Source organism: Nerophis ophidion, linkage group LG22 (assembly GCF_033978795.1).
Source record: "Nerophis ophidion isolate RoL-2023_Sa linkage group LG22, RoL_Noph_v1.0, whole genome shotgun sequence".
Lineage (NCBI taxonomy): Eukaryota > Metazoa > Chordata > Actinopteri > Syngnathiformes > Syngnathidae > Nerophis > Nerophis ophidion.
In genome coordinates this window covers 6,809,965-6,826,598 of record NC_084632.1, presented here as the reverse complement: position 1 = coordinate 6,826,598, position 16,634 = coordinate 6,809,965, and the positions used below count along the sequence as shown (strand labels likewise).

General features: G+C 37.9%; 1 protein-coding gene across 12 annotated transcripts in view; it reads left to right on the top strand.

Annotated features, from left to right (window-relative positions):
• Positions 1-16,634, top strand: part of si:zfos-588f8.1 — a 254,175-nt gene that overhangs the window by 235,952 nt on the left and 1,589 nt on the right. For 10 of the 12 annotated variants that reach the window (XM_061883142.1, XM_061883139.1, XM_061883144.1 and 7 more), the window contains 4 exons: positions 6,202-6,325; positions 6,424-6,474; positions 7,428-7,543; positions 7,616-7,755. In XM_061883142.1, coding sequence (XP_061739126.1) covers positions 6,202-6,325; positions 6,424-6,474; positions 7,428-7,543; positions 7,616-7,755 — 431 coding nt within the window. Of the gene's footprint in view, positions 1-6,201; positions 6,326-6,423; positions 6,475-7,427; positions 7,544-7,615; positions 7,756-7,868; positions 7,917-16,634 lie in introns of all 12 variants that reach the window. The other 2 variants (XM_061883150.1, XM_061883143.1) reach the window with 2 other exon arrangements.

Here is a 16,634-nt window from a genome sequence, read left to right as displayed (position 1 = left end):
CACCTTGTCACCGTCTCCTCACCTTGTCTCCACCTGGTCACCGTCTCTCCACCTTATCCCCACCTTGTCACCGTCTCCTCACCTTATCGTCACCTTGTCTCCACCTTGTCACCGTCTTGTCACCTTGTCCGCATCTTGTCCCCACCTTGTCACCGTCTCCTCACCTTGTCCGCACCTTGTCACTGTCTCCCCACCTTGTCCCCACCTTGTCACCATCTCCTCACCTTGTCTCCACCTTATCACCGTCTCCTCACCTTGTCCCCACCTTGTCACTGTCTCCCCACCTTGTCACCTTGTCCCCACCTTGTCACTGTCTCCCTACCTTGTCACCGTCTCCTCACCTTGTCTCCACCTTATCACCTTGTCCCCACCTTGTCACCGTCTCCTCACCTTGTCTCCACCTGGTCACCGTCTCTCCACCTTATCCCCACCTTGTCACCGTCTCCCCACCTTATCCCCACCTTGTCTCCACCTTGTCACCGTCTTGTCACCTTGTCCCCATCTTGTCTCCACCTTGTCCCCGTCTTGTCACCTTATTCCCACCTTGTCACTGTCTTGTCACCTTGTCCCCACCTTGTTACCGTCTTGTCACCGTTTTGTCGGAGGGGGTAACAACCCGATCAAGGATGGATTCAAGTTGACTTACGTGGAGTGTGCATCGATTAGCACAGCATGCTAATCGATGCTAACATGCTATTTAGGCTAGCTGTATGTACATATTGCATCGTCATGCCTCATTTGTAGCTACATTTGCATCCAGCCTTTCCCTCCACCCACATTTAATGCCAAACAAACGCATACCAATCGACGGATTCAAGTTGCACCAGTGTCAAAAGATGCGAAAGTCCCTTGTTTGTTCTGCACATTTTACCGACGATAGCGATGCTACGACAGAGATATGTGGATATCCTGCGACACTCAAAGCAGATGCATTTCCAATGAAAAAGTCAACGAACTCACAAAGGGTGAGTTTTGTTGATGTTATTGACTTATGTCCTAATCAGACATATTTGGTCACGGCATGAGTGCCAGTTAATCGATGCTAACATGCTATTTAGACTAGCTGTATGTACATTTGTAACTATATTTGCATCCAGCTTTTCCCTCCACCCACATTTAATGCCAAACAAACACTTACCAATCGACGGATTTAAGTTGCTCCAGTGGTCAAAAGATGCAATCGTTGGTTAGAAGGCGATCGCCGAATAGCTTCAATAGCTATTCGCTCAATAGTTTGAGTTTCTTCTTCAATTTTGTTTTCGCTATCCGCCTCCACAATCCAACCATCCGTTTCAATACATGCGTAATCTGTTGAATCGCTTAAGCCGCTGAAGTCCGAGTCTGAATCCGAGCTAATGTCGCTATATCTTTCTGTTCTATCCGCCATGTTTGTTTGTATTGGCGTCACAGGAAAATGGACGGGTGGATTTACAGATAGCGAAAATCAGGCACTTTAAAGGCCCACTGAAATTAGATTTTCTTATTTAAACGGGGATAGCAGGTCCATTTTAGGTGTCATACTTGATCATTTCGCGATGTTGCCATATTTTTGCTGAAAGGATTTAGTAGAGAACATCCACGATAAAGTTGGCAACTGGAGAAAAGCCCTGCCTCTACAGGAAGTCGTAGACGATGACGTCACATGTTGATGGCTCCTCATACATTCACATTGTTTCTAATGGGAGCCTCCAACAAAAACTGCTATTCCGACCGAGAAAACGACAATTTCCCCATTAATTTGAGCGAGGATGAAAGATTTGTGTTTGAGGATATTGGTAGCGTTGGACTAGAACAGGGGTAGGGAACTATTCCGTCCTACGTGTCTGTGTCCGTGACGTAAACAAGTTGACAGATAGTTAACATGAAGATCCCAAGGAAATGGAAAAAAAGAGTCCAGGCCTTTTATCTTTAAGAAGCTTCAGTGATTTTCACAGAGAATGCACTTTTCCTTTCTTCTTGTCTAATTGGTCATTTCTTTCTTTGTTTTCTCTTTTCCTTGTATTGATTAGTTTGTTTTGGTTATCTTTTTTGTTTGTAAAACTGTATAAAGATACACAAAATATATGTCAAATAAACACTACTAAGTAACATGTCCATACATTTTTGCTGAATAACATGTTTTCACACAGCCCATACAATAGCATGTAAACAGTGCTCATAAATATATGTAAATAGTCCTAACACTCAAAGCCACACATGAATAAGATGTACATATGGAATGTTTATTAACACAGGATAATATACATTATATACTGAAGAGAGACACAAACATTGCACCCTCCTTTAGAGGAATGAGCTAGCGAGCAAAGAAGCTAAATGCTAAGTAGCAACAAGCTAAAACAGGAGAACAAGCTATCTTCCCAGAGTACTATTTTTTTTACATTTACACGCACACACAACGTCTTCATGTTACTCATAAAACAGACACAAGACTTACAGACAATGTTTCCAAGGCACTTCGTGGAAGAAACAACAAACTTTTAAGCGCTGAATCACGTAAATACGTCTCGTGTGTATACAAGTGAGCGTCAGACTGTCACACGCAGACTTCCGGAAACCAGAGGAAGGAGCAACTCGCCTTCAAAATAAAGGTCCCTTCTTAATACCGAATAATGTTACATCACAGGAACCTATGGCTCTAGAGCCAGATGTGGCTCTTTTGATGACTGTATCTGGCTCTCAGATAAATCTTAGCTGACTTTGCGTAACAGGATAAGTAAAGAATAATTCCGCTGGTAATCACAGTGTTAAAAATAACGTTGATATTTTAAAACATTCTCATGCATTTTATCGCCCCTGTTCAAGATGTCGCATTAATGTTAAGAAGTATTATATTTATTATTGGTTAGCTTTAGAATAACAATGTTAATAAAAATAATAAAATACTTATTATACTGCTGTTCTAAAATGTTGGTCTTGAAAATGCACACATTTAGTTGTATTCAGTGTTAAAGAATATGATATGGCTCTCACAGAATATACATTGTGAAATATTTGGCTTTCATGGCTCTCTCAACCAAAAAGGTTCCTGACCCCTGGACTAGAAACAAAACAAAACACAATTGCGTTGCATTGAGACGGATTTATATGTTTTTAGACACATTTACTAGGATAATTCTGGGAAATCCCTTATATTTCTATTGTGTTGCTAGTGTTTTAGTGAGTTTAACAGTACCTGATAGTCGGAAGTGTACGTCCACGGCCGGGTGTTGACGCGCAGCATCTCGGGGAAGTCGACGGCAGCTGTACGGGAGGCACAAGCTCAGCTGATATCATGCAAGTGGCGACTTTTTAACCACAATTTTCTCACCGAAACCTGCTGGTTGACAAGTGGTCGGGATCCATGTCCGATGTGATCCATAGTAAAGTTTTGTGAATTATATTTATATACCGCTTATCTCAAGTGACTCAAAGCGCTTTACATAGTGACACCCAATATCTAAGTTACATTTAAACCAGCGTGGGTGGCACTGGGAGCAGGTGGGTAAAGTGTCTTGCCCAAGGACACAACGGCAGTGACTAGGATGGCGGAAGCGGGGATCGAACCTGCAACCCTCAAGTTGCTGGCACGGCCACTCTACCAACCGAGCTATGCCGCCCCACAACTCTTAACCAAATTTAACTCTGTAAATTTTTAACAAGGAATCACCATGTGTTTGTGTGGCTAAAGGCTAAAGCTTCCCACCTACATCTTTCTTCTTTGACGTCTTCAATATTAATTGAACAAATTGCAAAAGATTCAGCAACACAGATCTCCAAAATACTGTGTAATTATGCGGTTAAAGCAGACGACTTTTAGCTGTGTGTGTGTGCAGCGCTCATATTCCTAACAGCCCGTCATCATTACACGACGTTTTCAAGACGAAATTGCCGGGAAATTTAGAATTGTAATTTAGTAAACTAAAAAGGCCGTATTGGCATGTGTTGCAATGTTAATATTTCATCATTGATATATAAACTATCAGACTGCGTGGTCGCTAGTAGTGGGTTTCAGTAGTGAAGTGAAGTGAACTATATTTATATAGCGCTTTTTCTCTAGTGACTCAAAGCGCTTTACATAGTGAAACCCAATATCTAAGTTACATTTAAACCAGCGTGGGTGGCACTGGGAGCAGGTGGGTAAAGTGTCTTGCCCAAGGACACAACGGCAGTGACTAGGATGGCGGAAGCGGGGATCGAACCTGCAACCCTCAAGTTGCTGGCACGGCCACTCTACCAACCGAGCTATGCCGCCCCACAACTCTTAACCAAATTTAACTCTGTAAATTTTTAACAAGGAATCAACATGTGTTTGTGTGGCTAAAGGCTAAAGCTTCCCACCTACATCTTTCTTCTTTGACGTCTCCAATATTAATTGAACAAATTGCAAAAGATTCAGCAACACGGATCTCCAAAATACTGTGTAATTATGTGGTTAAAGCAGACGACTTTTAGCTGTGTGTGTGTGCAGCGCTCATATTCATAACAGCCCGTCATCATTACACGACGTTTTCAAGACGAAACTCCCGGGAAATTTAAAATTGCAATTTAGTAAACTAAACCGGCCGTATCGGCATGTGTTGCAATGTTAATATTTCATCATTGATATATAAACTATCAGACTGCGTGGTCGCTAGTAGTGGGTTTCAGTAGTGAAGTGAAATATATTTATATAGCGCTTTTTCTCTAGTGACTCAAAGCGCTTTACATAGTGACACCCAATATCTAAGTTACATTTAAACCAGCGTGGTTGGCACTGGGAGCAGGTGGGTAAAGTGTCTTGCCCAAGGACACAACGGCAGTGACTAGGATGGCGGAAGCGGGAATCGAACCTGCAACCCTCAAGTTGCTGGCACGGCCGCTCTACCAACCGAGCTATGCCGCCCCACAACTTTTAACCAAATTTAACTCTGCAAATTTTAAACAAGGAATCACCATGTGTTTGTGTGGCTAAAGGCTAAAGCTTCCCACCTACATCTTTCTTCTTTGACGTCTCCAATATTAATTGAACAAATTGCAAAAGATTCAGCAACACAGATGTCCAAAATACTGTGTAATTATGCGGTTAAAGCAGACGACTTTTAGCTGTGTGTGTGTGCAGCGCTCATATTCATAACAGCCCGTCATCATTACACGACGTTTTCAAGACGAAATTGCCGGGAAATTTAGAATTGTAATTTAGTAAACTAAAAAGGCCGTATTGGCATGTGTTGCAATGTTAATATTTCATCATTGATATATAAACTATCAGACTGCGTGGTCGCTAGTAGTGGGTTTCAGTAGTGAAGTGAAGTGAACTATATTTATATAGCGCTTTTTCTCTAGTGACTCAAAGCGCTTTACATAGTGAAACCCAATATCTAAGTTACATTTAAACCAGCGTGGGTGGCACTGGGAGCAGGTGGGTAAAGTGTCTTGCCCAAGGACACAACGGCAGTGACTAGGATGGCGGAAGCGGGGATCGAACCTGCAACCCTCAAGTTGCTGGCACGGCCACTCTACCAACCGAGCTATGCCGCCCCACAACTCTTAACCAAATTTAACTCTGTAAATTTTTAACAAGGAATCAACATGTGTTTGTGTGGCTAAAGGCTAAAGCTTCCCACCTACATCTTTCTTCTTTGACGTCTCCAATATTAATTGAACAAATTGCAAAAGATTCAGCAACACAGATGTCCAAAATACTGTGTAATTATGCGGTTAAAGCAGACAACTTTTAGCTGTGTGTGTGTGTGCAGCGCTCATATTCCTAACAGCCCGTCATCATTACACAACGTTTTCAAGACGAAACTCCCGGGAAATTTAAAATTGCAATTTAGTAAACTAAAGCGGCCGTATTGGCATGTGTTGCAATGTTAATATTTCATCATTGATATATAAACTATCAGACTGTGTGGTCGCTAGTAGTGGCTTTCAGTAGGTCTTTAAAGCCTTTTTTCGGTATATTCCATGATGGGTAAAATTTAGAAAAAAACTTCGAAAAATAAAATAAGCCACTGGGAACTGATTTATATTGGTTTTAACCCTTTTGAAATTGTGATAATGTTCCCCTTTTAAGTGGGAGAACTTGCACAATCGGTGGCTGACTAAATACTTTTTTGCCCCACTGTATGTTATGAACTGTTATAGTTGTGTTATTAGCTATTGTAGTTATGTTATGAAAGTGTTATTAGTCATGACCAGCTTCATAACATAAACTATTATTCTTGTTATGCGTGTCAGGTGCGTGGAGATGCTGATCAGCGAGCAGATCAGACGCTACAATGAGAAGATGGAGGAGATCGAGCAGCTGGAGTTTGCCGAGGCTCTGGCTGTCAACCAGCTCAAACTGAAGAGGAAGAACACGGTGAGGACCGGAGTACTTGTGGTCTCACTCTGCTGGCATTGAGGACCCCCCAAGAAGCTGCCGGGTTCTGCTTAACCAGCTTCCTTGTCTCTCCTTAGCACTGCTGGCATTTACCTCTCAGGTTCTCACCTCCTTACAAAGGAGTGGTGGTACGTATCCCGTGGTAGACTGCATGACCTCATCAAGACTACTAGATGTTGCTGACTAACTGATAGTGCCGTCTTTTTGCCAGTCCTGGTGTAGCATGGTCTGACAGTCCTGGTGTGGCATGTGTCTGCCAGTCCTGGTGTGCATGGTGTGCCAGTCCTGGTGTAGCATGGGTCTGCCAGTCCTGGTGTAGCATGGTGTCCCAGTCTTGGTGTAGCATGGTGTGCCAGTCTTGGTGTAGCATCTTTCTGACAGTCCTGGTGTAGCATCTTTCTGACAGTCCTGGTGTGGCATGTGTCTGCCAGTCCTGGTGTAGCATGGTGTGCCAGTCCTGGTGTAGCATCTTTCTGACAGTCCTGGTGTAGCATCTTTCTGACAGTCCTGGTGTGGCATGTGTCTCCCAGTCCTGGTGTAGCATGGTGTGCCAATCCTGGTGTGCATGGTGTGCCAGTCCTGGTGTAGCATGTGTCTGCCAGTCCTGGTGTGGCATGGGTCTGCCAGTCCTGGTGTAGCATGGGTCTGACAGTCCTGGTGTAGCATGGTGTGCCAGTCCTGGTGTAGCATGGTGTGCCAGTCCTGGTGTAGCATGGTGTGCCAGTCCTGGTGTGGCACGTGTCTGCCAGTCCTGGTGTAGCATGGTGTGCCAGTCCTGGTAAAGAATGTGTCTGCCAGTCCTGGTGTAGCATGTGTCTGACAGTCCTAAGGTAGCATGGTGTGCCAGTCCTGGTGTAGCATGGGTCTGCCAGTCCTGGTGTAGCATGTGTCTGGCAATCCTGGTGTAACTTGGTGTGCCAGTCCTGGTGTGGCATGGGTCTGCCAGTCTATAGTCCTTCTTTCACCTTTTTCGATAGTTCTGTGGTTATCGTTACACTTTGAAAAAAAAGAGAGAAGGAGCGTGCTGGCCAGTGCGAAGACGAGCCGATGGGCGTCTAACTGCCTCACGTTGCTTTGCCAGATGCACGAGAAGGTCACCTCGGACCTCAAGGCCGTCCCTGAGAACGAGCCTCTGGACTCGGACACGGAGGCCGAGAAGAACCTGGTGGAGCGCATCAAGTCCATCAAGCAGGAGAAGTAAGTAAGGCTCCCCCGGCGGTCCAGGAGTTTCTCCTACATGTGACGATCTTTTTGTTTCTGTTCCTCCAGAGAGGATCTGGCCTGTCGGCTCCCGGAGATGGAGCAGCCCGGGTCCGACCAGGAGAACCTGGACTCGGAAGCCTCGCTGAGCTCCGAGAGTCTGTTGGACGAGCAGCAGCGCTCCTGCGCCCACAACTCGGAGCCCGAAGGTGGGTGCCCACGCCGCCTCCCCCTGGTCCGTCCTCCCATGTCTTGTCTCTTCGTCTGCGGGGTTCTGACCGGGCCGCCGGGTTGGGCCCCCTCCCTGTCTTTTGTGGTGCAGGTCTGGACCAGTGACGGTGACGGGAGCGCTGCTCTGTAGCAAAAGCAGGTTGGACCACCAACAACCTCGTTGTTTGTGTGTTTGCATGGAAACTTCTACCTTTCCCTCCCTCCTAATTGACCAATTCCCACACCAAAGCAAGCTGATATACAGCGGAACCACAACACTCCCTCAGGCGCCCCTACAAACAATCAGAAGTCACAAAAACTCATAACCTATAACAACAAAAATTCTTACAATAATAAACATTTAAGAACCACAAAACTCACTTAGGTGCCCCTACAAACGATCAGAAGTCACAAAAATTCATAACTGTATAACCAAAATTGGGACAATAATAAACATTTGAGAACCACAAAACTTACGTGCCCCTACAAACGATCAGAAGTCACAAAAACTCATAACTATAGTAACCAAAATTGTTACAATAATAAACATTTAAGAACCACAAAACTCCAATAGGTGCCCCTACAAACGATCAGAAGTCACAAAAAATTCTATAACTATATAACCAAAAATTGTGACAAAAATAAACATTTAAGAACCACAAAACTTATGTGCCCCTACAAACGATCAGAAGTCACAAAAAATTCTATAACTATATAACCAAAAAATGTGACAAAATAAACATTTAAGAACCACAAAACTTATGTGCCCCTACAAACAATCAGAAGTCACAAAAACTCATAACTATATAACCAAAATTGTGACAATAATAAACATTTAAGAACCACAAAACTTATGTGCCCCTACAAACGATCAGAAGTCACAAAAATTAATAACTATCCATCCATCCATTTTCTACCGCTTAATAACTATAGCAACCAAAATTGTTACAATAATAAACATTTAAGAACCACGAAACTCCAATAGGTGCCCCTACAAACGATCAGAACTCACAAAAAATGCATAACTATAACAACCAAAATTGTCACAATAATAAAAATGTAAGAACCACAAAACTCACTTAGGTGCCCCTACAAACGATCAGAAGTCACAAAAATTCATAACTATATAACCAAAATTGTGACAATAATAAACATTTAAGAACCACAAAACGTATGTGCCCCTACAAACGATCAGAAGTCATAAAAATTCATAACTATATAACCAAAATTGTGACAATAATAAACATTTAAGAACCACAAAACTTATGTGCCCCTACAAACGATCAGAAGTCACAAAAATTCATAACTATATAATCAAAATTGTGACAAAAATAAACATTTAAGAACCACAAAACTTATGTGCCCCTACAAATGATCAGAAGTCACAAAAATTCATAACTATATAATCAAAATTGTGACAAAAATAAACATTTAAGAACCACAAAACTTAGGTGCCCCTACAAACGATCAGAAGTCACAAAAATTCATAACTATAACAACCAAAATTGTGACAATAATAAACATTTAAGAACCACAAAACTTACGTGCCCCTACAAACAATCAGAAGTCACAAAAATTCATAACTATATAATCAAAATTGTGACAATAATAAACATTTAAGAACCACAAAACTCCAATAGGTGACCCTACAAACGATCAGAAGTCACAAAAAATTCTAAAACTATATAACCAAAAAATGTGACAAAAATAAACATTTAAGAACCACAAAACTTATGTGCCCCTACAAACGATCAAAACTCAAAAAAATTAATTAATATAACCAAAATGGTTAAAATAAAAAACATTTAAGAACCACAAAACTCCAATAGGTGCCCATACAAACGATCAGAACTCACAAAAAATGCATAACTATAACAACCAAAATTGTCACAATAATAAACATTTAAGAACCACAAAACTCCATTAGGTGCCCCTACAAACGATCAGAAGTCACAAAAAATTCATAACTATATAACCAAAAATTGTGACAATAATAAACATTTAAGAATCACAAAACTTATGTGCCCCTACAAACGATCAGAACTCACAAAAAATGCATAACTATAACAACCAAAATTGTCACAATAATAAACATTTAAGAACCACAAAACTCCTTTAGGTGCCCATACAAACGATCAGAAGTCACAAAAATTCATAACTATATAACCAAAATTGTGACAATAATAAACATTTAAGAACCACAAAACTCACTTAGGTGCCCCTACAAATGATCAGAAGTCACAAAAACTCATAACTGTATAACCAAAATTGTGACGATAATAAACATTTGAGAACCACAAAACTCCTTTAAGTGCCCATACAAACGATCAAAAGTCACTAAAATTCATAACTATATAACCAAAATTGTGACAATAATAAACATTTAAGAACCACAAAACTCCTTTAAGTGCCCATACAAACGATCAGAAGTCACAAAAATTCATAACTATATAACCAAAATTGTGACAATAATAAACATTTAAGAACCACAAAACTCACTTAGGTGCCCCTACAAACGATCAGAAGTCACAAAAACTCATAACTGTATAACCAAAATTGTGACAATAATAAACATTTGAGAACCACAAAACTTATGTGCCCCTACAAACGATCAGAACTCACAAAAACTCATAACTATAGCAACCAAAATTGTTACAATAATAAACATTTAAGAACCACAAAACTCCTTTAGGTGCCCCTACAAACGATCAAAACTCAAAAAAATTCACAAATATAACCAAAATTGTGACAATAATAAACATTTAAGAACCACAAAACTCCAATAGGTGCCCCTACAAATGATCAGAAGTCACAAAAATTCATAACTATATAACCAAAATTGTGACAATAATAAACATTTAAGAACAACAAAACTTACGTGCCCCTACAAACGATCAGAAGTCACAAAAATTCATAACTATATAACCAAAATTGTGACAATGATAAACATTTAAGAACCACAAAACTCACTTAGGTGCCCCTACAAACGATCAAAAGTCACAAAAATTCATAACTATATAACCAAAATTGTGACAATAATAAACATTTAAGAACCACAAAACGTATGTGCCCCTACAAACGATCAGAAGTCACAAAAATTAATAACTATCCATCCATCCATTTTCTACCGCTTAATAACTATAGCAACCAAAATTGTTACAATAATAAACATTTAAGAACCACAAAACTCCAATAGGTGCCCCTACAAACGATCAGAACTCACAAAAAATGCATAACTATAACAACCAAAATTGTCACAATAATAAACATTTAAGAACCACAAAACTCACTTAGGTGCCCCTACAAACGATCAGAAGTCACAAAAATTCATAACTATATAACCAAAATTGTGACAATAATAAACATTTAAGAACCACAAAACTTATGTGCCCCTACAAACGATCAGAAGTCACAAAAACTCATAACTGTATAACCAAAATTGTGACAATAATAAACATTTGAGAACCACAAAACTTATGTGCCACTACAAACGATCAGAACTCACAAAAATTCTATAACTATATAACCAAAAAATGTGACAAAAATAAACATTTAAGAACCACAAAACTTATGTGCCACTACAAACGATCAGAAGTCACAAAAACTCATAACTATAGTAACAAAATTGTTACAATAATAAACATTTAAGAACCACAAAACTCCAATAGGTGCCCCTACAAACGATCAAAACTCAAAAAAATTCATAAATATAACCAAAATTGTGACAATAATAAACATTTAAGAACCACAAAACTCCAATAGGTGCCCCTACAAACGATCAGAAGTCACAAAAAATTCTATAACTATACAACCAGAAAATGTGACAAAAATAAACATTTAAAAACCACAAAACTTATGTGCCCCTACAAACGATCAGAAGTCACACAAACTCATAACTATAGTAACAAAATTGTTACAATAATAAACATTTAAGAACCACAAAACTCCAATAGGTGCCCCTACAAATGATCAGAACTCACAAAAAATGCATAACTATAACAACCAAAATTGTCACGATAATAAACATTTGAGAACCACAAAACTCCAATAGGTGCCCCTACAAACGATCAGAAGTCACAAAAAATTCTATAACTATATAACCAAAAAATGTGACAAAAATAAACATTTAAGAACCACAAAACTTATGTGCCCCTACAAACGATCAGAAGTCACAAAAACTCATAACTATAACAACCAAAATTGTCACAATAATAAACATTTAAGAACCACAAAACTCCTTTAGGTGCCCATACAAACGATCAGAAGTTACAAAAATTCATAACTATAACAACCAAAATTGTGAGAATAATAAACATTTAAGAACCACAAAACTCACTTAGGTGCCCCTACAAATGATCAGAAGTCACAAAAATTCATAACTATATAATCAAAATTGTGACGATAATAAACATTTTAGAACCACAAAAATTATGTGCCCCTACAAACGATCAGAAGTCACAAAAACTCATAATTATAGCAACCAAAATTGTTACAATAATAAACATTTAAGAACCACAAAACTCCAATAGGTGCCCTTACAAACGATCAAAACTGAAAAAAATTCATAAATATAACCAAAATTGTTACAATAATAAACATTTAAGAGCCACAAAACTCCAATAGGTGCCCCTACAAACGATCAGAACTCACAAAAAATGCATAACTATAACAACCAAAATTGTCACAATAATAAATAAACATTTAAGAACCACAAAACTCCCTTAGGTGCCCATACAAACGATCAGAAGTCACAAAAATTCATAACTATATAACCAAAATTGTTACAATAATAAACATTTAAGAACCACAAAACTCCAATAGGTGCCCTTACAAACGATCAAAACTAAAAATAATTCATAAATATAACCAAAATTGTGACAATAATAAACATTTAAGAACCACAAAACTCCAATAGGTGCCCCTACAAACAACCAGAACTCACAAAAAAATGCATAACTATAACAACCAAAATTGTCACAATAATAAACATTTAAGAACCACAAAACTCCCTTAGGTGCCCCTACAAACGATCAGAACTCACAAAAATTCATAACTATATAATCAAAATTGTGACAATAATAAACATTTAAGAAACACAAAAATTATGTGCCCCTACAAACGATCAGAAGTCACAAAAACTCATAACTATAGCAACCAAAATTGTTACAATAATAAACATTTGAGAACCACAAAACTCCAATAGGTGCCCCTACAAACAATCAGAAGTCACAAAAACTCATAACCTATAAAAACCAAAATTGTTACAATAATAAACATTTAAGAACCACAAAACTCCAATAGGTGCCCTTACAAACGATCAAAACTAAAAAAAATTCATAAATATAACCAAAATTGTGACAATAATAAACATTTAAGAACCACAAAACTCCAATAGGTGCCCTTACAAACGATCAAAACTAAAAAAAATTCATAAATATAACCAAAATTGTGACAATAATAAACATTTAAGAACCACAAAACTCCAATAGGTGCCCCTACAAACAACCAGAACTCACAAAAAAATGCATAACTATAACAACCAAAATTGTCACAATAATAAACATTTAAGAACCACAAAACTCCCTTAGGTGCCCCTACAAACGATCAGAACTCACAAAAATTCATAACTATATAATCAAAATTGTGACAATAATAAACATTTAAGAAACACAAAAATTATGTGCCCCTACAAACGATCAGAAGTCAGAAAAACTCATAACTATAGCAACCAAAATTGTTACAATAATAAACATTTGAGAACCACAAAACTCCAATAGGTGCCCCTACAAACAATCAGAAGTCACAAAAACTCATAACCTATAAAAACCAAAATTGTTACAATAATAAACATTTAAGAACCACAAAACTCCCTGAGGCGCCCCTAAAAACGATCAGAATTTTTATTTTATTGGTTCTAGAAGAGGGTTTATGAATCTAAAAGCTTGTATAATGAACCAAATGTCTCCATAAGAAATAATGTAAATATGAATAATTGGTTCCAGCCTGGACAAAAGTGCATGAAGTGCTATAAAGTGTCAAATAACTCAAACTTTCTATTATATAAAAAGTTTTGCTGTATATTCTCTGCCAACACACAGAAGTTCCTTTGGTGCCCTCACAAAGGATCAGAAACCACGCTAATATTTGACCAAATTGCCAGATAATAAACATTTTAAAAAAAAGTCAAATGCTGTCACTCATCGTCAGCCGTGTAGCAAGGGTCCGGTATCGGTATGATATCAGAAGTGCACACGTTGTATCGGCACACCCCTAATGCCAGCAGTAATCCACAAATATTGACAGTATGACTGAGCATATCATGTTTTTATTCTCACACCATGGCTGTGTTTGCTTTCATGCAATGCATGCTGGGAAATTATACATCATCATGTCTGCTTTTTCTAATAATACTGCATGCATACATGGATGGCATTAGCATGATCGCATGAAATACGTGATCGCATGAAACATGATCACGTGAACGATGGTTTTATATCAAGTGATTGCATGAAGCATGAATACATGAAAACCTCTGATGAAACATGATTGCATTAAATGTGATCTAATGAAATGTGATCACATGAAACCTAATTGCGTCTTTCATGCCGTCATTGTTCATGCAATCATGTGTCAAAAGATCATGTTTTATTAAATCTTTTTTTTTTTACATGAAACACAATTAGGTGAAACATGATTACATGAAACATGTTTACATGAAACATGATTACATGAACCATGATTACATGAACAACAATTACATGAAACATGTACACACGAATCATAATTACATGAATCATGGTTACATAAATCATAGTAACATGATTACATGAATAAGTTACATGAAACATGATTTTATGAAAAATGATTTATGAAACACGATTACATGAAAATGATTTATGAAACATGATTCGTGAAACATGTTTACATGAAACATGAATAATCAAATATGACTTTATGAAACATGTTTCAGCACCCCCCTCGTGACCCCGAAAGGGACAAGCGGTAGAAAATGGATGGATGGATTTATGAAACATGATTACATGAAGCATGACCTATGAAACATGATTTATCAAACATGATTTTATAGGTTCCAAAACATTACACGAAACAACATGATTACATGAAACAACATGATTACACGAAACAACATGATTACATGACACAACATGAGTACTTGAAACAACATGATTACATGAAAGGACATGATTAAATGAAAGGACATGATTACATGACACAACATGATTACATGAAAGGACATGAAACAACACAACATGATTACATGAAAGGACATGATTACGTGAAACAACATGATTACGTGAAAGGACATGATTACATGAAAGGACATGATTACGTGAAACAACATGATTACATGAAACAACATGATTACATGAAACCACATGATTACATGACACAACATGATTACATGACACATGATTGCATGAAATAATATGAAACAGCATGATAACATAAAACAGCAAGATTATATGAAACAACATGATTCCATGAAACAACCTGATTACACGAAAAAACATAATTACAAGAAATTACATGAAACAACATGATTATGTGAAACAACATGATTACATGAAAGGACATGATTACATGAAAGGAAATGATTACGTGAAACGACATGAATACGCGAAACGACATGATTACATGAAACAACATGATTACATGAAGTATGATGTCATGATTACATGAAGTTTGACGTCATGATTACATGAAACAACATGATTAAATGAAAGGACATGATTACATGAAAGGACATGATTACGTGAAAGGACATGATTACATGAAAGGACATGATTACGTGAAACAACATGATTACGTGAAAGGACATGATTACATGAAAGGACATGATTACGTGAAACGACATGATTACATGAAACAACATGATTACGTGAAACAACATGATTACGTGAAAGGACATGATTACATGAAAGGACATGATTACGTGAAACGACATGATTACATGAAACAACATGATTACGTGAAACAACATGATTACGTGAAACATGATTACATAAAACAACATGATTATGTGAAACAACATGATTACGTGACACATGATTACGTGAAACAACATGATTACATGACACAACATGAGTACTTGAAACAACATGATTACATGAAGTATGATGTCATGATTACATGAAGTTTGACGTCATGATTACATGAAACAACATGATTAAATGAAAGGACATGATTACATGAAAGGACATGATTACGTGAAAGGACATGATTACATGAAAGGACATGATTACGTGAAACAACATGATTACGTGAAAGGACATGATTACATGAAAGGACATGATTACGTGAAACGACATGATTACATGAAACAACATGATTACGTGAAACAACATGATTACGTGAAACATGATTACATAAAACAACATGATTATGTGAAACAACATGATTACGTGACACATGATTACGTGAAACAACATGATTACATGACACAACATGAGTACTTGAAACAACATGATTACATGAAAGGACATGATTACATGACACAACATGATTACATGAAAGGACATGATTACATGACACAACATGATTACATGAAAGGACATGAAACAACACAACATGATTTCATGAAAGGACATGATTACGTGAAACAACATGATTACGTGAAAGGACATGATTACATGAAAGGACATGATTACGTGAAACAACATGATTACGTGAAAGGACATGATTACATGAAAGGACATGATTACGTGAAACAACATGATTACGTGAAAGGACATGATTACATGAAAGGACATGATTACGTGAAACGACATGATTACGTGAAACAACATGATTACGTGAAACAACATGGTTACGTGAAACATGATTACATAAAACAACATGATTACGTGAAACAACATGA